We start from the raw sequence: 18,395 nt of genomic DNA, 5'->3' as shown, positions 1-18,395 counted from the left end.
CTTTATTCATTACAATCCCAGCGCCATGTCTTCTGGCTCGAGTGCCCTCTATATGTTCTAGTATACATATACTCACGTAAACTTCAACCAAACAAGGTCAACGAAGGAGGTTCATCATCCTGTGCTCCATCCTCAAAAGTCAGGTAAAGTTTGTGTAGTCTTTGACTGCTCAGCAAAGTATGGATGCTGTTTCCTGAATGATACGCTGCTACAGGGGCCGGACCTGACCAACACCCTGATCGGAGTAATGATGCGGTTCAGGTTGGAAAACACTGCGTTTATGGCCGATGTGGAGGCCATGTTTTTCCAAGTAAAAGTGACCCAAGACGATACCAAATATTTGAAGTACTTGTGGTGGCCAAATGGTGACTTTGCAAATGATCCAGAAGAGTATGAAATGATGATTCATCTTTTCGGAGGTGTATCGTCACCAACTTGTGCAAACTTCGCCCTGCGAAAGACAGCGGATGATAACAAAGGAAGATACGATGACGTCACAACAAATACGCTACGTAAACATTTTTACGTTGATGATTGAAGTCCGTAGCAACCGAAAAGCAAGCCATATGCCTTTCGGACCAACTCAGAAGTCTGGAAAAACTACCTGAATCAGAGAAGGCTCCAAGCGTGATGAAGTTGGGAGACGTTCCAGAGAGCGCTCTTGGCGTTCAATGGCAGGTTAGGGACGATTACCTGGGATTCAACATATCCCCTAAAACAAGACCACATACTAGACGAGGCAGAGTCTCCGTGGTCAGCTCAGTGTATGACCCAATGGGATTCCCGTCTCCATGTATCTTTCCAGCCAAACTCATTCTACAAGAATTGTGCCGTCAGGGAGTAGGGTGGGATGATGATATTTCATGCGAAATTTTATCCGGGTGGAACGATTGGTTGTCTAAACTTAACCTGCTTGAAGATCCCACAATGCTACAATCCACCGCAATTCAAAGTCATGGAAAGTGAATTGCATCACTTTTCAGATGCATCTACTGTAGGATACGGAGCTGCATCGTAAGATGAACACAGCTGGCAAGGTGTGTTCATCTTCAATCATCGCAAAGACCAGATTTGCGCCAATTAAATCTCTACCAGATTAGATGCAAAAATACGAGAAGAACTATCTGAATTACCAATCCTGCGATCGGCGATCGGTATTCTGACAGCACTTGTATACTAAAGTACTTACGTAATAAAGATGCCAGATATCAGACATTCGTCGCAAACAGGGTATCTACGATTCTTCGTGCCACGAAAGAAAATTTCATTTCATTTCATTTATTTATTCAGACAAGTGTCTTGGGGCCCCAAAAGCAACAAAATCACCATGACAAAAGTCTGGAGCCCCAGAACAAAAGTCTGGAGCCCCAGATCAGTGAATATGTTGATACTGTACGAAACAAAACCCTGCTGACTTGGCCTCAAGAGGAACTCCAGTCAACGTGCTCATTGGAAACAATTTATGGTTTGAAGGCCCAGCACGGTATTTCACGAATAGGAGTTTTGGACAAAAAGGGTTGAACTATAGAGGGCGCTACATTACGATATTTTTCTAAGCCCACGAGAATTAAGCGGAACGACCGACTCATCGCTATACGCTAGCAAATTTGTCGGTACTGAAATACGTGTATAGTATATCAGATATTACAGAAAATAGAAGTCATATTTTATGGATTCAAACTAATTTACAACCTACATTTATATGTATTAAACAATACATTTTAATCACACTGTTTAAAAAAAACAGTTTACTCGTATTTATTTCTGGGGCTTATAATTCAGAGACGATATAAACAAACAGCGCCACCACAGAACGCTAAATATGAAACTTATTATCGTCTGTAACAAACGACATGCATCATTTCGGGGTTCGTTTTTTTTTTGTTGCCTAGCTTATTAGATGTAAATATACTTATCTCAAGAAGAAAATTTTGTAAAGGCTAAAATTCGAGAAATAGCCATACAAATTTTCCCAACTTTCTACGTTATATATCTTATCTTTTTTATTCAATCTCAAATGGCAGCATTAACGCTGAATTACATGAGAATACATTAAAACTCGGAAATACAAAACCGAAAAACACATAAAATAGCACAAAAAGATTACATAATTGAGAACATACAGCCAAGGCCTAGCCTTAGGCATAGGATAAACGCCTTTTTGCTAGTTCTGAGAGGCTGCTGACTGTGAGATGGTTTTGTTTATGTTGTGTCAGTGTATACTGTACTGTTATAAATTATGGATGTGCATTTCTCTTCTATGTGTGAACTTTGTTGTCTCTGTGGTTATAAGTTCAAGAATTTTGATACGAAATGTGAAATCCTGAGTTTGAGACTTGAAATACTTGAATTCTATAATCTTAGCAATTCAATTAACAATATTCATCCTACAAATATCTGTACTGCATGTGTATCACACAAAAACATACAACTGGACAAACCACACTGATTCATTTTGTTTGTCATACTATTTATTTACAAATCAAAACATCAAAGGATAATTAAAGAAAATCAAAAATCAAATAAATTTAATATAAACCAGAATGGCACCTTTTCTGCATCCACAAATTATACACCATCCTTGTCTAGCCAGTTCATACTAAATAAAGATGATGCAGCCGACACAATTTATTTGTGCCCCATATGCAAAAATGTTATGTATCTATCGATGTTGGAAACTAAATGTTGTCACACTTTCTGTGCACATTGTTTGTTTCTCTTTCGTACGCTTAAATCTAATGTCATTCCATGTGTTATGTGTTCTTGTCCAGTTAAACTTAACGATATGTCGTTAAGTCGGAACTGAGTGAGCATTCACTCCTCTCTGTTCAACAGAGATGCCAGAAGTGTTCCAGCACACTGTTATACAATAACTGTGAGGACCACAAATGTTCATCAAAATATGAACAGAAAGTTGAGAAAATCAAAAAAGCAGTAAATGAAATCAACTGTCAGATCAATGAAGTGATGCCAAATGAGCTGGAAAATTAGCTCATAAAGTGCTTCATAAATCACTTAAAAAGCAAAAAGAAATCAACATAATAACAAATGACAGAGTAAGTAAATTTCAATCAACTTTTTTTTTAATTATTACGATAATAAAATTACTGTATATTTGTATAATTTATCAAATGCTGTGACGATTATGAAATCTGTAATGGCTTCCATGTGCCAACAAATATTTGAAAACGATAAAATGATAAGGTTATTCGATACGCTGTACTGCTTGGTTATGCAAGTGTCCATGTAATACCAAATATTATAAACAATGATATGTATTTTTCCTTTAGCCACTGAAAGTTGCTGTCATATCAAATGCAACAAAATCTAGTTATGTTGTCAGCAAAAAGACAGTTTCGAGAAGGACAACGGAAATTAAGTAAATTCGAAACGCAACTGGCTGCTGAAGGGCTACACAAAAACATCCAAGTTTGGACGACAGCCTCGCATTAAAATCTGACTGCAGTCTTGGCTGGCAACAGCTAAGGAAGATAAGAAGGTAAACAAAACAGTGTATTAGAACATGAAATAGTCGATTACTGCCTAAATTCAAAATTTTGATCATTTTATAACAGGTATCTCAAGCCAAGGGCAATCTCTTCGGAGAGAAAAATGCAAGACAGAGACAACAGAATCTTACCCAAGATTTCATACAAAGCCAAATGATAAGCCTAGTATTCAAGTGTGAGACAGCAAATGGTCAAAATGGCTATGAAGAAAGGGTGGTCCCTGTTACAAAAATACGGAGGCTCTGCAAAATTTGAAATTCAATTAAATATGCAGCATTGAGAAGCCGAACGCATTACATAATATTCTGGTCGTACTATTATTTAATGCCCCAGATTACACGACAAATTTGGAACGAATACGGTACTTCTACTAGTAAGTCAAGAAATAACAGACTTGTATGGACAAGTTTAGAGGTTAGGCCTATTTTTGGTTTTAATAACCATCCATAATTAAAATTCATACCGGTAGTATCATATTGTTAAAACTACTATAGTTACCTTTAACACATTGATATTTGTTTTCATTTCTTTCATTCATCTCAGAGGTTACATAATCAGGTTGTTCTTCGGCGACTACGATTTCCTGATAAGGATCTAAATAATCATTATTATTGTTTATTATTATGATAATCTAAAAATATACAATTTAACTTTCAGGACGATATGGTTGTTTGTTTTGCACAACTACGAAAGATGAGATGAACAAAGGCATCAGAAAGCAACAAATAACTATGAAGTCTCTGTCTAAGGACCTCACAAAATTTACTGCTGCTGGCTCTTGTGAAAAAACAAGCAAAGACGTCTCGAGAGATGTTGTGAGAAAATCAATGGTCAACATTGATATAGACCATGTAAGCTTTTCAAATAAATATTTAAATTTGACAAAAAAAGTAAAATTATTATATTAAAATGTGATACTGTGCAATATATTCTAAAATAAAATTAAACAATTTTGCACTTTTCTTTCATTAGGTTTCAATTCCATGTAGTCTAGTAGGAACCACAGGATATATTTTTTTAACTAACATTTTTGTAATCCTCAAAGTATCTGATGAACGAATTTTGATGTTCCCATCGAAAAAAATTGGCCCATGGGGTCGTTTGGCGCCATTTTGGCGGCCATCTTGGATTCTGAATGAAAATCAATTACTTGCATAATTTATTAACTGAAAATCATATAAAATCACATTAACCTCTAAATGTATATAGTAAGCAGTGTTTAAGTTCTTAATACAAAACATTGACCTCGCATTTACATTTGACGGTCATTTTGGCGGCCATCTTAGATTTTGAATGAAAATCAATTATTTGCATAATTTATTAACTAAAAATCATATACAATCAAATGAATCTCTAAATGTATATAGTAAGCAATATTTATGTTCTCAATAAAATAAAATTACTTCTCAATACATTTGGTGGCCATATTGGATTGTCAATTAAAATCATTAATTTGTATAATTTATTAACTAAAAATCATATAAAATCACATTAACCTCAAAATGTATATAGTAAGCAGTGTTTAAGTTCTTAATACAAAGCATTGACCTCGCATTTACATTTGACAGCCATATTGGCTGCCATCTTGGATTTTGAATGAAAATCAATTATTTTCATAATTTATTAACTAAAAATCATATACAATCAAATGAATCTCTAAATGTATATAGTAAGCAGTATTTATGTTCTCAATACAATAAAATTACTTTTCAATACATTTGGTGGCCATATTGGATTGTCAATTAAAATCATTAATTTGTATAATTTATTAACTAAAAATCATATAAAATCACATTAACCTCAAAATGTATATAGTAAGCAGTGTTTAAGTTCTTAATACAAAGCATTGACCTCGCATTTACATTTGACAGCCATATTGGCGGCCATCTTGGATTTTGAATGAAAATTAATTATTTTCATAATTTATTAACTAAAAATCATATACAATCAAATGAATCTCTAAATGTATATAGTAAGCAGTGTTTATGTTCTCAATACAAAAAATTGACTTCTCAATACATTTAGTGGCCATATTGGATTGTCAATTAAAATCATTAATTTGTATTATAATTTATTAACTAAAAATCATATAAAATCACATTAACCTCAAAATGTATATAGTAAGCAGTGTTTAAGTTCTTAATACAAAACATTGACCTCGCATTTACATTTGACTGCCATACTGGCGGCCATCTTGGATTTTGAATGAAAATCAATTATTTTCATAATTTATTAACTAAAAATCATATACAATCAAATGAATCTCTAAATGTATATAGTAAGCAGTGTTTATGTTCTCAATACAAAAAATTGACTTCTCAATACATTTGGCGGCAGTATTGGATTGACAATGAAAATCATTAATTTGTATAATTTATTAACTAAAAATCGTATAATATCAAATGAACATCTAAATATATAGGCCTATGGTATAAACAGTATTTATTTTCTCAATACAAAACATTGACTTCTTAATACATTGCCCAGCCGTTTTGGCAGCTATATTGGCGGCCACATTAGCGGCCATTGTATTTTAAATGAACATTGATTACCTGCAGTATAACATTTCACCTATATTATACAAACAAAGAAATAACCAATTTTTTCAGAGTAATGTTGTCATTGGGAATTGATTGAGATCCATGACCTATGATTTAAGCAGGTTTGATACACTGAAACTACAAAAATATGAGAAATTACTTTATTTACACTCAAAATTTAATACAAAACGCTCTGATCCTGGTTAAAAAGCGCTTTTCAATGGCATAGGCCTAATGTATGTTATAAAAAATATTTAAAAAATAATGTTAGTCCAACCTTAAGGTACAAACTAAAAACAAATGGTCAAACTCAATGACCATGATTTTCTGGTCAATGTGATTCAAGCTCCCTGTTCACAATGCTATCCACACCAATGAACACCAGTCAGATGCAATGTTTAGTTTCACAATAAATATACTGTACATTTATTATTGCACTACACATGCTGTTACATCCAATGAGTCTTTTTTGTGGATGTTTTACAAAGAAAATCCCTTATAAAATCATGTAATTTTTTAAATGACTATTAATTAATGGAGGACCCGCTCTACACATACTTTATTTTAACTGCCGCCAAGGAGGTTATGCATTCACTGTTGTTTGTCTGCCTTTTAGCAAGATCATACAAAACGGATCATCATAAAATTTCCCAGAGTGGTACATAATAATATAAGAAAAATCAGAAGGCTTGTTGCAACAGGATATCGGCCTATTAGCTTGCTTGAAGTTACCAAGCCGATGATTCACAGGTTGAAAATTGGGATATAGGTTGTGGGTGTTTTATTGCAGCCACAAAGTTTAAAATTATTGAGAACACACTTCTGACCTCCATGATGGCATCCTCTCACTGCTTCCATAGATCCTTGATGACTGAACATTCTGTGCCTGGCTGGTAGATAGGGGTAATGCTGGCGATGGTTGACTTACAGAGGAGTTTTTCACCAGACCTGGGACAAAGCCACCATATACTGGAAAAAGTTGTTTCTCTCTGCTGCTACCAATATGCAAGTAACCATGACATGATACTCTTGAATGCACTTTGTTACACTGTTCAATGTAGGCAGATAGAATACAGCTCCCTCAGAAAATTTGGGCGCAGCACAACCTGAACTGGTGCCAGGGTCACGATCATATCCCCTTTCCAGGAGCACATTTTGCTTCGTCTGTACGTAGACAGGAAGCGTCCAGAGCTCAAACCCGGGTTTTACCTCTTGTACCTTGATTCCACCAGCATTGTTCAACACAGTTTGAAACATGAATATTTGTCATAGCGTAGTTTTGTTCAGATTGTCCCACTCGAGATGAAATATGCTGTTAAGCTGAGGAGAGAGGTAAGCGGATACATCATCAAGAGCTGATTATGAAGCTGAACAAAATTATGACAAACATTCATGGTTCAAAGGTGTTGAACAGTGCTTGAATCATAGTACAGGAGGTGAAACCCAAGTTTGGAGCCAGCAACCAGGAGAAAATGCTCCGGACGCTAACTGTCTACGTATGAAGCAAAATGCGCTCATGAGAGTGGATATGGCCAAGATCCTGACATCAGTGTATAATGATCGTGTTGGCCCAAAATCTATCTGAGGGAGCTGCATTTATTCTGCCTGCGCTAAACTGTAGAGTGCATCTGAGAGTATCATATCTGGTTACTGGCACGTGCAGTGGGGAGCGTAGAGAAACAACTTGTTCCAGGATTAGGTGGTTTTGTCTCAAGTACTGGTGAAAAAGTTACCCCTATCAACCAGCCATTCACAAACTATTTTGTCATCAAGGAGCCACGGAAGCAGTCAGAGGAAAACACCATCCATGGAAATTTGATAGGAGTATGTTCTCAAAACTTTTGCGGGCGGTGGTGGTTGGAACCTCTCCCCCTAATTTCCGAGCAGAGACAACCTATGTCCAAACTAACTTTAAATGATTTTAAATATTCTGGTGTCGTTTTAGCATGTTCCCCACAATAATGTTTGTCTTATTCAACCCTAAGGCATAAGAAGCGAATGGTCACTGCCATTAAGGAGTTGAACATGTTGGAGTTAAAAACAATAGAGATGAGTTAATTACGCATGTAAATGGATGTGTAATTAAGAGTTTGGGCCCTCTCACCTATTTGGTGCGTGTTGCGGAGCCCTACGCAATTTTCATGCCGAGCATCTGTTGGCTAGTGTTCCTGTCAATAGTGGGTATACTCCAAGTGGTTGTTCATGAGAAGAAGCGGGATCCACTTGTGGTAACACACCCTGAGCCTTTGCCAACGCAAAGTTCCACACTCTCTAAAACTCCAATGGTGGTCGAAAACCCCGAAGTGAGTGAACCGGTTGACAAAGGTCAAATAGTCCTACCAGCTCAAAAACCCCTATTGCGAAGATCCTCACGAATAGTTAAGGCCCCAGACCGTCTGAATTTGTAGTTCAAATTTAGTCGGGGGAGAATGTAGTGTACTGCACTCTCAATCAATTCCTAATAACAACATTACTTTAAAAACACTGGTTACTAATTTTTGTATGATTTATAGTTCAAATGTTATACCAATAATCAAGTTTTATTGAACATTCAAAATGGCCGGCAATATGGCCGCCATATATATTGCTAAGTCAATGTTTTGTATTTAGAATATAAAACAAAGCTTACTGTATAAATTTGATGTTATGTAATTTTTAGTTAATAAATTTTGGTATACATTAAATTAATGATTTAAAAAAAAGATGGCCACCAAAATGGCTGCCAAATGTATTGGAAAGCCAAGGTTTTGTATTAAGAACTTAAACACTGCTTACTATATACATTTAGAGGTTCACTTGATTTTTTATGATTTTTAGTTAATAAATTATAAAAATTAATTATTTTCATTGAAAATCCAAGATGGCCACCAAAATGGCTGCCGATATGGCCGCCAAATGTTTTGGGAAGTCAGTGTTTTGTATTGGGAGCATAAACACTGCTTACTGTGTAAATTTAGATTTTCGTGTAGAAATCAACACCATAGAGGACAATATGACAATCGCCAGCAAATTCTGTAAACTTGATATCTTCTAAGTGCCAGGCAATTAAAAAACTATTTAATATAGCGTCACAATATCACTTTAAAGTTTGGAATAATTACAATATGTCAATATATTATTTCAACTCGCAAATCATAAACCTACTTAATTTTATTTAGACAATTTCATAAACTTTCTTCCTGCAGATAAATATAATATCCAAGTTGCTGGAAGCATGCAAAAAACACTAGATGAGCAGGCAATGGAAATTCCAACCAAGTATGCCAAAGAATTGTCATATAAAGCCAACGTGATGGAATCCAAATTCGTTCCACTTTTCACAAAATTTTCAACAGTGGAACAAAAAATCATCATACTCGTCCGATTTCAGATATACGGAAGCACCTAAGTGCCATTCGACTTGACGACTTGTCAAGATAATTATGTTGTCAAGTCGGCATAATATACATATCATGTCGACATGGCGAGATAGATTATCTTGACAAGTCGACATACTAAAAATGTTTTGTTGTCATGACGAGATAGGTTATCTTGACAAGTCGACATAATAAAAGTTGTATGTTGTTGTAATATAGCTTATGTTGTCATGGCGAGATAGATTATCTTGACAAGTCGACATAATACATATTGTATGTTGTCATGGCGAGATAGATTATCTTGACAAGTCGACATAATATAAGTTGTATGTTGTCATGGCAAGATATTTTATCTTGACAAATACAAATTGTATCTTGTCATGACAACATAACTTTTATTATGTCGACTTGTCAAGATAACCTATCTCGCCAAGACAACATAACATTTTTACTATGTCGACTTGTCAAGATAATTTATTTCACCATGACAACATACAAATTTTATTATGTCGACTTGTCAAGATAATCTATCTCGCCATGACAACATACAATTTTTAGTATGTCGACGTGTCAAGATAATCTATCTCGCCATGACAACATACAACTTTTACTATGTCGACTTGTCAAGATAATCTATCTCGCCATGACAACATACAATTTTTACTATGTCGACTTGTTAAGATAATCTATCTCGCCATGACAACATACAATATGTATTATGTCGACTTGTCAGTATAATCTGTCTCGCCATGACAACATACAATTTTTATTATGACGACTTGTCAAGATAATCTATCTCGCCATGTCGACATGATATGTATATATTCCTTGCATTCTGACTGTGTTCTCGGCACATGTTCTCGGTACATAATATTCTCGGCATACGTCAATTTTTGTAGTCTGAACGTGTGCTAAAGGAATTTATGTCGAGCACAAAATGTTCTAGCGAGAACCCAGTTGAACCACGTTCTCGGAACAAAATGTTTTCGAACTACGACTCTGGAATGAAGTCTGAACGTGTGCCGAGCATAAAATGTTATAACTGGGCGGGCTTAAGTGACGTGACCTGACCTGCTTTGACCATTCTTCCGGGGCGCAATGTACACATGCTGTTCATGAATAGTACGGCGGTACCACTGCTCTTGATTAATTTATGCTTAGGCCTAATTTTGGTGGAAAAAACAAAATGCCGGAAACATGTACTGACAGAGAAGCACATGGAGTGCAGTCGAAATGAATTGCGTAGTTGTAGTTTGGGGAAGAAGGGAGATAGAAGCACAGACTACCTGCAAAGGATCTGGGAATAAGCAACTGTTCCAACGGGTATCCGACGATCTTGCAGAAATGGGATTTCCACGAAGACCCTGGGATCGTATAAGAGACAAATTTAATAAAATGAAGAGAGAGTACCGAGGAATAAAAGATCAGAAAAACAAGTCCGGCAACGAAAAAGATGATTCGAAACTTCCGTCGTGGTTTTCTGCTATGGATGACATCTTGGGGACCAAGCCTGCTACTGAGCCAGTTGTCATATTCGACAGCGGGGCCGGGGGTGCGCGAGACGATAGTAGGCCTAATGCGAACGACGACAGTACCTCAGCCTCGGGCTCAGCCAGTACTTGCCACTGGGAAGCAAACGGAGACCGGGACAACGACCACTCAGATTCAGAATCCACAGTGCAACTAGAAGATTATCTTGGTAATTATTTTTTTATTTACACGGAAATTCACTGGGGCAGAGCTGGAACACGTTATGTACAGGCTACAGCTACCCACCAGATTTCCTTTTTATTTTTTATTCTACTACAAGCTACTGTACTAGCATACTACTTAGCTTTATAGCTATAAGCCTAAAATGTATACTGTTGATAAGCTGCTAGTGTTCATATTTATTTTCATTTAATTTATTAAAATTTTAACTTAGACACAGATGATTCGCATTAAGGGAAAGCACCAGCAAAACGATCGAGCCGCATGTCCTCTGCCATCGCGCAGGTAAAAGAAGAAGTGTCACAAGAAATGAAGGAATCATTGGAGGAAAGTAATAAACAATACAAAGAATTGATGGCACACATGTCTGGATCAGAAAGACGCAATGAGGAAGTAAATAAGCAGTGGCTACAAGTTATGGAAAATCAGATGCAACATGAAAGAGAATTCCAAGTGTCTGTCATGAACATGATGGGAGTGATGACAGCTTCACTGTCAACATTTATGCACTCATTCCCACCATCGTTCCCGACATCCCCACCACCATTCCCGATGTCCAGGCCATCGTTCCCAGCATCTTGTTCCTCCTTCCAGCCAAACACACCATCTTTTCCAACAACCAGAACCTCGTCGCCAATGTCAGACGTCAACCCGTCTTTCCATAACTCTACACCATCATTCCCGACATGCAGGCTACAGCAAATGTCCACACCATCTTACCAGACGTCCTCACCATCGTACCATATGACCAGCCCATCGTTGAACATGTCTGATCTATCTTCTCAGACATTCACTTCGTCAGTCCGTATGCCCAGGTCATCAATGACTGCAGCTAGTTCTGCATTTACTATGTCCACACCGTCATTTTCGAAAGCAGTCCCTAGTCAACCATGCATTGATCAATACCCAATTAATGCCAATAACAGTGATGAAGAGGAACCAAAAAAATACAAACACATTTAAGTTGTGTTCCTGGTTTCATCTATAATAGTGAACTAAATATAAGTTTCGTTTATTCTCCATTGAAGCATAAACGTTTTGCATTAACCATTAAGTGTTTACATAGTTCAAGTGTTTAAATGTTTTTCGAATTTATTGTTATTCTAGGTAATAGACAGCAACATAACTTTTTAAAGTCTTTAATAAAACATGTATTGTACAACAATATATTTTCGTTCAAACTTTCAAACCAGTATAAAGCAAAATTGTGTATCATTTTAATGTAGGTTATAGTGTTAATACGTAGTTCACTGGGAAATTCTGTCACTTCACTAAAGACAGATTATGCTAAGAACTATAAATAAAACAGGTACATTAATCTAGTTTAATATCAGTTACAATACTTTATAGAAATTACATATACTGTATTTATGAAGGCATTTGCTGTACTGAGAAAAAAAATTGAAGTATAAAGCAAAATTGTGTATCATTTTAATGTAGGTTACAGTGTTAATACGTAGTTTACTGGGAAATTCTGTCACTTCACTAAAGACAGATTAAGCTAAGAACTATAAATAAAACAGGTACATTAATCTAGTTTAATATCAGTTACAATACTTTATAGAAATTACATATACTGTATTTATGAAGGCATTTGCTGTACTGAGAAAAAATATATTGAAGAATCTGCTTTATTTCAAGTGATTAAATCGTTATGTATGTATCAAATTTTAGTCTGTGACTTTGTCCTCTTTTATTCATTACGACTAAAATGGCGTACAAGTGCATTTCTATATGCCTGGGAATTGTTCATGTCCTCTACTGGTGGTTGGTCATTCCCTATGGGTTGAATGTCTGGAGGCACATTTTCGATGTTGAAGTCTGACATCACGCTCTACTTCACAAAGATTGTGAAGTACACAGGCAGCAGTGACTAGGTGGACTATATTTTCAACGTGAAAGAAGAAGTAGGAAGTGATTCTGCACCCTGAAAAATCATTAATTTTTATAAGAATATACACAAATGCCTAGATGTCTGTCTCTTCACTTTTTTTGTATAACATTTATAATTTTCTATTTTGTTTTCCTGAACTTAAATACTTGGCACAATGAAGCAGAAAACTTTGTAAACTTAATAGAAAACAAAGTACATAGAAGCACATTTTGCTCCATAATTGAAGAATCTCAGTGTAGATCTCTAGATTTTCTTTTTACCTTGCTTTCATTAAGCTTATAGATGCTTCGAGGTATGGCATTGCGGAATTGGGTGTTTTCATATTGCACATAAGGACGAATTCTATCAACAAGAACGTTGAAGGTTCTCCTCTTCATTCTAAAGTGCGTCTTCCAGTCAGCATCATTGAAAGTAGTCAATGCATACTCCCACCAATTCCGTGGACGTGGTCGAACCCACATTTGTCTCCTTATGGTATACAGTTCGGTCATTTCCTGGAGAGTCATCAGTGTGATTTCTAAACGCTGTAACATTGCTCTGTTCATTCTCTGTTTGAGGTGAAGAAACAAGGGTAAAATACGGCGGATGTTTGACGATGTTGGGTTATTAACATAATGGTAGAGCATAACTACAAGACCACGGAACCTTAACTTGGATGATTGGGATATCATTAGCAATATCTTAAGTATCAAAATTGCGGATATACCGATTACTTCTGACATGGCATGATGTTGCTTGCGCCTATACTTGGGTTTGGTTTAAAGCCTACAGTGACTCTAAGCTCCTCTTAAAATGTTACACATGCATAAATGCCAAGAACATGGTTTTATAATCTGAATGATCGTATTTCGAAAACATTTTCGTTCGGTGTGGTATGTGAACATATGCCGAGAACATAATGTTACGAAAACATTTTATGCCGAGTACATAATCTGAATGCGCCCTATGTCGACTTGACAACATAAATTATCTTGACAAGTCGTCAAGTCGAATGGCACTTAGGTGCTTCCGTACATTTCGAACCCAATAGCAAATAAAAATGATCTGCTCTCCCCAGGCGCTGCCGGCGTATGAATACCACTGGCAATTTTATTCGCGCGAAATTGTAAGCGTCGGTTCACTTCCTAAACTCTGATTGGTTGCGCATTTTTTCACGCCGAAAGGATCGGTTCATGTGCATGCGCATCACATTTCTATCAGAGTGAATAAATGCGCAACCAATCAGAGCTCAAGAAGCGAATAAATTCGCTAGGCCTACTCTAGTGGAAAACAGGCTTACGCAAGAGTTGCGCCGCCAGCGTTTAACGCGCGTCCCAGAAAGTAAAAAAAAAATGTCATCAAGAAAAACCTATATTTACGAATCAGTATTTATGATCCTGAACAAATTTCGTTAACTTTGCATCTGATCTATTTGTGCATGCTATTTTTTGGGTATTTTATCTAAGTTGAAAATGCAATAATAATTTTGGTCACTGACAAAATACTGGAAATTTTTGAGAACGTGACAACCTCTATTCCCGCGGAATATCTGTATTACTATTAACGGCTGCGTGGACGAGCGGGCTATTATGAGATTGTCTAAAATATCCAGACGTTTAGTAGAGATTCTCTTCCCGCCGGGTATCTTTCGGCGTTAAAAGTCTGTGTGATTAACACTATTCTTTCTTTCGCCGAATCAGATTTGGCGGTTATTTCCATTCGCCTGCTAGAGAAGAGAAGCGTTGTACGTACCACCAGTTGTCTACATGAATTTGCGGAAGCCTACAGGCATAATTATGGTTCAGCCGTCGCATGCATTGATATATTTTAAACAAGAACGTGAATATGATATAGTGGCGGTAGCAGATATTAAAAAATTTAAACCTAAGAATTTGAGCTATTTGAGGCCTAAGTCGAAAACTAAGGACGGTCGACCGGCTCTAGGTTGAATTTTGCCCAGCCTAGGTCAAATTAATTCTATCGCAAAATCTGTGGAAATTGGCCCTTACTTTTTCGAAATGCACAGGCAAATTCAAATTGCACATGATATCGAGGCAAATTTCTGGCCAAAGCTTGTACTAACCAAGGCCAAAACCCAACCTCAACTTTTTAATAATAATAATGTAAATGTATATCCTCTTGCGTAATGCATATACAGCAGGGTCTAGCTGTCCAACAAAAAAAAAAATATGTGGCCAATTCATTATGAAAATAATTAGCAAAATGAAAGAGAAGTTTGAGTAGCGACAAAACAGAAGAATAAGCAAAGATAGCTTTCTTTAATTCCATTAATTTTTTTGGTTAATTTTGAATGAAAATATTTAGCAAAATTCAGCTTTGTTTAGGATTTGGAATAAATGTAAACTCTAAATTGATTATTTTAGCTTTTATATAATGCCATATTCTTAATTTCTCTGGAGAATGTCATGAAAATATGAATTCATAATTTGAAAAAAATCAGTAATTTCTACTGATTGTTCGAATTGCCTTCATTCTGCTGATCTAGCATTCTCTAAAAATGCGGGAATAACCATCTCTAGAGCCTAGCATGACCAATCTGTATGTAGGCACAGGCGAGGCGTCTAGTCTACATAAGCCGGGCCGACAAAAACTAAAAAATCTGAGTTTTACTGGATTAGATAGCCTTGTTTGTCTTATCTTATGTATTTTTTTGCAGTGATTAAGCTTAATAAATAAATATGCTTAGAGGCCTGCATTATCCATTATCATTGGCAAACTGGCCTGGGTTTCAGAGCCGTGTTTCAAAATGTCAGGTGTAAATAGAAAATTTCAGTAGTCCTTGTTTTGCATCAAAATTAGAGCTTCTTTAACTACTCTTATCACCTTCTAACACGATTGGATTTGTTGCTCTTTTTTTATAAAACCTTATAGATGTGATGCAAAAATTATCGGCACCGGTCTAATTATAAACCTTCTTTTATTATCAGAATCGGAGGATGTGTTGCAAGATATACTGACGTCAGATGCTCGTCTGAGGATTCCTAATGTCACTATATCAGAGCCTTTAACTGAAACAGAGGATGAGAGTACAAGCATAGAGGTTGCTCAAAAGCAGTTAGTTGCAAATGAAAAGGTAAATAAGATGGTAAATATGCACTGGATACTATAAAAGTTGTTTTAAAATGCATAAAAGATAAGCTCATAATTTATATTAATTTATTATTCAATATTTCATTCAATACACTACACAGTGCTTTTAATAAGCATTTTAAATATTATCATTCATGTTCAAATTCATTTTAACACTATAGTAAATATATAATAATAACAATATTTATATTTGTATCATTATTCTATTATGATTTAGTGCTGAAACTGTAACATTCTCACAGTATATGCAAGGCATTTGCACAGTAGTTGCCTGATGATATTTATTATCTCTTTATATAAATATTGCAGAAACAGAAATCTGAAAAGCAAGTAGCAGCAAGCAAGCATATGACAAGCATCCTAAATATGCACAAATCTAATCCAATTTTTGAGGTTAATTTGGATTCTTCATCGGATGAGGAGTACACAGTAGCACATGAACCAAAGGTTAGAATTTTGTGCTTTTTAAAACTTTTCTAACTTTTGATTACATCATAGGCATTTCAATATTGTTTCTTGGGCAGCATTAGCTTTTCTGTAAGGACAGGTCATTCGGTGTCTTCCATGGCAGACAGGACCACACAAACTCTCACATAATACCAAGAAACATTAATTTTTGCATCATCATTATTTTAAAGCTCTTACTCCCACCAAACTGATTTTAATTCTCGGCAGCTGGGCAAATACAGCACAGTATAGAGTACCACAGTCGTGTCGTCACAACACCAGGTAGCACCCTCTGGCTGGACGTTGGTTACCGTTCATTCATAATCTTAATGATTTAGAATATACCATTAAAAAGTACTAAAACTCAAAAGCTTGCATTATATTAGTTATCGAACACACATTTATTTATCAATTAACATTTACAAAGAAAAATTAAGATACAATTTCTAAATTTCTGTGGCAGTTAAAGCCTTTTTATCTTCTATATTGTACTTTTATACTTATATATTTTTTAATATAAATTTATATGTTTTTATTAGGTAATTTATTCTCACCTGTAAGTGGCGATTTTTCGCTGTTGGAAGATGAATTAAATAAATTAAATTAATAATTACATTAGAAATTGGGATCACTGATGTGTCAGTCGATAAAATGGCGTCGGTTGAACGCATTTTGTCTCGCCGGTAGCAATGGAGTAGTATCACATGTTATCGTGACGTAACTATAATTTAATTAATCTAATTAAAGTAATTGATGCAATTACTTTTCAATCCATTTATAATTTGTAAAACTTTATTGCCACTGCCCTGTTTCTTAAATATTAATATTTCAAAAATGTTTTCCCAATAGAAATGCAAGAGGACAGCATGTGCTGATTGTGATCAGCTTCGTTTGAAGATTGCAAAGTTGGAGTCAAAGGTCAAAGTGTTGACGGAACTAAATGTCAATCTCCAGGCGTCGTACTTCAAATGTAGTAAAGGTATAGAAGCTATTTCTTAGTTTCCACAGTTGACCTTGCCTAAGTCGAATCCAAAATACCATTGAAAAATTGTTCAACTTAAATAAAATTCGACATCCAAATTGTTAATGGAAAACACAACAATTTGCCATGTAAAATAAGTTCGACTTAGAAATTATTCGACTTGGGCAAAGTCGATTTAGGCAAGTTTAACTGTATAATATTTTGTGCTTTAAAATGTATTTTTATGAGGGCTGATAGAAAGTTTGAAGGTGAGGGGGAATTGATGTACAGTAGCTTCAAAGTGGAACAAATTTTTCAATCGATTTTATTACGGAATTTGTTGCATTATCAACAGATACTTCTAAAGGCTATCAATATAGTTTGATTTTTATACTGTTCTACTTTTTTTGTGGTGGATTTTCATCAATACTGTAAAAATAGATTTGACACAAATTGTGGGTTCATTTTGTTTGTATTTAAATTATTCCTTCAAAGTTAATTCCCTCCTGATTACAGGCCTGTTTCTATGTGTTGCTTTTCTATTATCAATTTTTCAGAGAAAGAAAATATCAAACTTGAAAAGATTGAAGTGCCCGAGCCAGCATCACCTCCTGCATCGATGGTCCCTGATGAAGATGTAAGTAACTCTTTCCCATTGTCAATTCAATAAATTGGATTGAAAAAAAATCAATTAAGGGGCTCTTGCTATTAATTGCAATTGGTGTTTTTATTTCAGTCCTTGACCACCCAAGAGCTAAATATGCTAGATAAGAAAAAGAAACCATCACTTTTTACGAAAAATCTAAGTGTCAGATATTTGGAACGGACACCTTAAGAACGTCGTCGCTTGAAGGTAAATCCTCAAACCGAATGAAAACTCCAGGGCGC

At 35.6% G+C, this 18,395-nt stretch overlaps 1 protein-coding gene across 1 annotated transcript; it reads left to right on the top strand.

Moving 5' to 3' along the window:
- The first annotated feature begins 9,231 nt into the window (after nucleotides 1–9,231).
- Nucleotides 9,232–18,388, top strand: LOC117112052. Its single transcript, XM_033255106.1, has 6 exons — nucleotides 9,232–9,307; nucleotides 15,937–16,082; nucleotides 16,409–16,546; nucleotides 17,396–17,525; nucleotides 18,065–18,144; nucleotides 18,244–18,388. Exons 1-6 carry the CDS (start codon nucleotides 9,280–9,282, stop codon nucleotides 18,340–18,342), a joined length of 621 nt encoding a protein of 206 aa, XP_033110997.1. The 5' UTR covers nucleotides 9,232–9,279; the 3' UTR covers nucleotides 18,343–18,388.
- The last annotated feature ends 7 nt before the right edge of the window (nucleotides 18,389–18,395 follow it).

This window comes from Anneissia japonica, unplaced genomic scaffold (assembly GCF_011630105.1).
Source record: "Anneissia japonica isolate Jap-2015-1 unplaced genomic scaffold, ASM1163010v1 scaffold699_len907043_cov185, whole genome shotgun sequence".
Classification (NCBI taxonomy): domain Eukaryota; kingdom Metazoa; phylum Echinodermata; class Crinoidea; order Comatulida; family Comatulidae; genus Anneissia; species Anneissia japonica.
This window is presented reverse-complemented; position numbering and strand designations above follow the sequence as displayed.